At 43.6% G+C, this 5,490-nt stretch overlaps 1 protein-coding gene across 1 annotated transcript; it reads left to right on the top strand.

Annotated features, from left to right (window-relative positions):
• Window positions 1-1,843: 1,843 nt before the first annotated feature.
• Window positions 1,844-4,627, top strand: LOC135519493 (zona pellucida sperm-binding protein 3-like). The gene is made up of 9 exons (XM_064944724.1): window positions 1,844-2,275; window positions 2,402-2,520; window positions 2,611-2,714; window positions 2,821-2,998; window positions 3,222-3,339; window positions 3,671-3,762; window positions 3,847-3,938; window positions 4,227-4,376; window positions 4,491-4,627. The coding sequence occupies exons 1-9, from the start codon at window positions 1,844-1,846 to the stop codon at window positions 4,625-4,627; spliced, it is 1,422 nt and encodes a 473-aa protein (XP_064800796.1).
• The last annotated feature ends 863 nt before the right edge of the window (window positions 4,628-5,490 follow it).

The raw sequence follows: 5,490 nt of genomic DNA, 5'->3' as shown, positions 1-5,490 counted from the left end.
ACACCTGCTCCTTCCATGACAGACTGACCAGGTGAATCCAGGTGAAAGCTATGATCCCTTATTGATGTAACTTGTTAAATCCACTTAGATCTGTGTAGATGAAGGGGAGAGGACAGGTTAAAGAAGGATGCTTAAGCCTTGAGACAATTGAGACATGGATTGTGTATGTATGCCATTCGGAGAGTGAATGGGCAATATTAAATATTTAAGTGCCTTTGAACGGGGTATGTTAGTAGGTGCCAGGCTCACTGGTTTGTGTCAACAACTGCAATGGTGCTGGGTTTTGCACCCTCAACTTTTTCCCCCTTGTGTCAAGGATGGTCCACCACCCAAAGGACAACCAACCAACTTGACACAACTGTGGGAAGCATTGGAGTCAACGTGGGCCAGCATCCCTGTGGAACGCTTTTGACACCTTGTTGAGTCCATGCCACAATGAATTGAGGCTATTCTGATGGCAAAAGAGGGGTGAACCTCATTATTAGGGAGGTGTTCCTAATGTTTGTTATGCTCACTGTATTTCTCACTGTGTTGTGCAGCAGTGGAAAAAGTATCCAATTGTCATACTTGAGTAAATGTAACGATACCTTAATAGAAAATGACTCAAGTAAAAGTGAAAGTCACCCAGTAAAATACTACTTGAGGAAAAGTTTAAAAGATACTTTAAATATAGTTAAGTATCAAAAGTAAATGTAATTGCTAAAATGTATCATAAGTTAAAGTGTAAATAATTAAAAATTCCTTGTATTAAGCAAGCCAGATGGCACCATCTTGTTTTTTTTTAATTTACTGAGAGCTGGGGCACGCTCCAACACTAAGACATAATTTACAAACAAAGCATTTGTGTTTAGTGAATCCGCCAGATCAGGTAGTAGGGATGACCAGGGATATTCTCTAGATAAGTGTGTGAACTTGACCATTTTCCTGTCCTGCTCAGCATTTGAAATGTAACGAGTACTTTTGGGTGTCAGGAAAACGGTATGGAGCAAAAAGTTTCTTTTGGAATGCAGTGAAGTAAAAGTTGTCAAAAATATAAATGGTAAAGTAAAGTACAGATACCCCAAAAAATACTTAAGTACTTTTTACTCAAGTATTTTACACCACTGGTGTTGTGTAAGGTTAGATATCAGACAGGGGCACGCAGCCTCCAGGGGTTTATAACTGTACGAAGGAAACATCTGCAGACCACCTTTAAAAGGTCCCCTCCTATATCGCAGACCATGCAGTTTGCAGAGTGAACAGATGTCACAAACACTTTCATGTACACACACATTTTCATTCCAGAAGCGCCAATGATGCTCAGGGTTGGGAAATGCGAGGTATTACTGCCATCTTGTGGTAATTGTACAGTGTTCCAGTGCATTTTATGAAAACGAACCATGGGTTCAACCTTGGTGTAAATACTGAATGGAACAATTTACTATAGGAACATTGATACATTTTTCATGTTTTACTTGTTACATTTGAAATCAATTTACAAAGACAAAGATGCTGATATTATCTGCGCTGAAAGTGTGAGTAATGACTGATCTCCCATGACGGGATTGGTAAAAGCTATGTGATGGAACCCTTGTTTTCAACCATCTTAGATTGTGTTAAATCAGTGATAACTTCAAGGAAGGGAAAAAATACTAAGGCTTTTTCAAAGTGTAAGAACAGAGCCAATCAGTGTGTTTAAACAATGCTGACAGGTGTGTGTAATCATCTTAGCTGGTAGGCAATTCACTAAACGAGAAACAGGGAGGAGCCATGTAACTATAAAAGATGTTCCTAGTACAGAGAGGTCTTTATTGTGGTTGCTGTAAAGCAGACCATAGTCATAATAATCATCATCATCAACATCATGGGGCAACTGGAGCGAGGATCTCATTTATTTGTGCTTCTTTGTTTGGGCTGGGTTTGTGAAGCACATTGGAACTCACAGAGAGGGCCTGCTAGACAACCGGTCTCATTGAACTACGATGATGTGTCAACTAAGCCTGAGCTTCGGGAGCAAGTCCAGGACCAAACCAGGCCCCAGGTCACAGCCCAGCCTCCTGATCACCAGTCTGTTGTGAAGGTGGTGTTGACCCCTCCAGAGCTTGTCAGGAGTGTGGGGGCCCGCTGTGGGGAGAGCAGGGTGCGGGTGGAGGCCAAACTGGACCTGTTTGGGACGGGCCAGCTAGTGAAGGCGGAGGATGTCTCTCTGGGAGGTTGCGTCTCCACGGAGTTGGACCTCTCAGCCCAGGTCCTGCTGTTTGAGTCGGAGCTGCACACCTGTGGAAGTGTGCTGAAGGTAAGAGCTTCAGTGTTTGGAATAGCTAGCTAGTAATTTCATACGGTTCTACATGTACTATGTTTTCTTCCACTGCATAAAGGTTACTTAAATATAATGTCTAGTGACTTTTTTTGGGGGTGTAAGATGACAGAGGACTACCTTGTCTATGCCTTCACCCTGATCTACACCCCAACACCGGAAGGTGTCAATTCCATTGTCAGAACCAATGATGCCACAGTCTCCATTGAGTGCCACTATCTGAGGTGTGTGGTTTGATTCTGGAACTATAGCAATGTACCATTTATACTATGATCTCAATGGAAACATGATCCCTTACCCTCTGCCTACCCCAGGAGACTCAATGTGAGCAGCAATGCCCTGAGGCCCACCTGGCTTCCCTATAGTGCTACCAAAGTAGCTGAGGACTCCCTGACCTTTACCCTCGCACTGATGAATGGTGGGTAATCATCTGGGCTCAATAGAGCACACCTACTGTTAATCCTTCTATGCACATCTGCTCTATTTACTGTACCGTGAGTGCATCTGTTTAAAATGTTTCATAGACGACTGGAAGTATGAGCGGTCATCTAATGTCTACTTCCTGGGAGACATTATTCATCTGGCGGCGTCTGTGCAGCAGTATCACCATGTGCCCATGCGTGTGTTTGTGGACAGCTGTGTGGCCACCCTGGTCCCTGACACCAACTCTGCTCCCAAATATGACTTCATCCAGAACCATGGGTAAGGGCCTATATGGAAGTATATTTTATTGTATTTAAATGTGCATTAACCCCCCTCCTGCAACAGTCTTGAAGTTAGACTTCCCTCAATGAGTGCTTTCCACACCTCACTCTTGTACTAAGGAAATGAATGTTTCCCAATATAGCTATGGTAGCATGCAAGTAGCTACCAACAGAGGGACCAGGATGTCCCACTACCCTCCTAACCTACCTTTACCCTCCAGGTGTGTAACTGATGCCCTGCAGACAGGCTCTGTCTCCCAGTTCCTGGTCCGCTCTCAGCTGGACAGACTCCACCTCCAGCTAGAGTCCTTCCGCTTCCAGCAGCAGACCAGCCCCAATGTGAGTCACTTTGTCTGGGCTGTGGACAGGCCTTTCATGGGGTTATACCATTATGGTGTTTACTTAAAACATGCTAAATCTGGGCCTGTATTCAGTGTCTCTAAGTAATTCTAATCTAGAATTAAGTCTTCTCTAAAATTCATTGTTTCAAAGGTCAAACTGATCCTAGTTCAGCACTTCTGAGACACATTGAATGTGGGCCCATATGAATGCACTGCTTAGGACTGTAAATATCAGAAACAAAGGTAATGTATCTGACTTGGGATGTATGCACTGCATACGGTGTGGAGTCCACATTAAATTTCCACCAGTTAATAGCAATCTCTCATAGATCTACATCACCTGTAGCCTGAAGGCCTCTGTAGCAACTGCTCCCCTAGACATGGAGCACAAGGCCTGCTCCTTCTCTTTAGGATCCAACCGGTATGCATGGGCTTCTCTTTGGCATTGGTATTGTTAGAGGCCTATCAATGGTATAGCGTCATAATCCCCTCCACTCGTCTCCAGCTGGGTAGGAGCTGACGGGGATGATGCGGTGTGTGGCTGCTGTCAGACTTCCTGTGGCAAGAGGAAGGGGAGGAGTCTGCCCTCTGATACAGGTATGGTTGTGTTCCCCTCAGATTCTGCTGATGCATGCCAGATCTTACAATGCCTTGGTAGGTATTTTGCATGTCAAATAACATGGTATAGTAATCTAGTGACCAACGACATGGTACGCAACCTTTGGTTAATGCATGCAACATTAAAGAAGGGGAATGCTTGAAGATGTAGAAAAGCATAATTATGCTAGAATGACTCTGACCTACATGGTGAAGTTGGTTAAGTGATTTCAATGGCTAAATTAGCATTATTACAAGAGCTATGTGTGACTGGTGTTCTCTCTCCAGATGTAGTATGGGAAGAGGATGCTATGCTGGGGCCAATTCTCATCCAAGACACCTACGTGAAATGGGAAAAGGAAGTACATGCTGGAGAGCAGCAAGTGCAGGCTGAAGACCAGCACTCTCATATGTTGGCTGAGGATCCATCTGAAGCAGGTAACTATGCTACAACACAAACTTTACCTTAATTGAGTTATTCTTAAAATGAATTGTTCCATATAGCCTGAGCATTGTTTTATCATGTTAAATCCAAGTCCTTTTGTATCCTAGGTGTCTCTGCAGAGGCAGTTGTGGTGGGATTGGTGATTGTGTTGGGCCTTCTCTGTGTGGGCATTCTGGTAACCGTCCTGTACATGAGGAACAAGCCCAATACCTACTCCAGTGATTTACCCACAACCTTTAACTGAAATTAATAATAAACATGGCAGCAATGCATTTTATCTACCTACCTGGGTGCTGTGTTTCTTATTTTGTCTTTGCTTGGAGGTGTTCACTGGCTTGATGTTGATGGCCAGCAGAATGCATGATGGGCTTCTTGCTGCCACTCCTCCACTAGATGGAGGCAGATGTTAGCCTGCTGTGCCAGTTGATTTGTTTGTAATTATCTTAAACTTCATGGTTGACTCATTTGGTTTCCCATTGTCTGACATGTTTCATTGAATGTGAATGATGAGGATCCCAGATGGCGGTCCATGAGTTGTGGTTGTATTTTGGAAGGACTCGGTGCCTCAAAGGCACACAAACACTAAACGTAAACCAAATTAATGTCTCTAATCACAGTAACAAACACAATTTACTGTTAATTCTTTAGCACTGGCACCACATTGGTCATTTGGGTAGCAAACTAATTAAAATGACCAGCCAATGCTGACTGGTTAAGGTGTGGTGAGGGGTGCGTTCACTTAATTGATTCATAAGTGACCAGAGTGTACCTTCAGAGTACATTGTGTAAGAGCCCACAATCTTGTAATTTCAGTTATTACGGTCAACCAGGTCAGTCTTGCACCTGTTGGACTGACTACTGTGCTGCAAGTATCAGTCATGCTGACATGGTGTCATGGCACACTTTATCCACCAGGGAGCAGAATTCTGCATGTTCTCAGGTCCCATGTGTGGTTCATAAGAAGAGCATCTGGGAACCCGCATATACCATCTAAGGTTCAATGCAGCTAATTTAATCATTTCTGGGTGACAATTAAGTACGTTACTGTGATTTGAGTTCCATTGAAATTTGCCAAATGGCTTTTCAGCATAACTACATGTCCAAAAG

Source organism: Oncorhynchus masou, chromosome 29 (genome assembly GCF_036934945.1).
Source record: "Oncorhynchus masou masou isolate Uvic2021 chromosome 29, UVic_Omas_1.1, whole genome shotgun sequence".
Classification (NCBI taxonomy): Eukaryota; Metazoa; Chordata; class Actinopteri; order Salmoniformes; family Salmonidae; genus Oncorhynchus; species Oncorhynchus masou.
The sequence above is the reverse complement of the archived record's forward strand: the minus strand, read 5'-3'. Positions and strand labels throughout refer to the sequence as shown.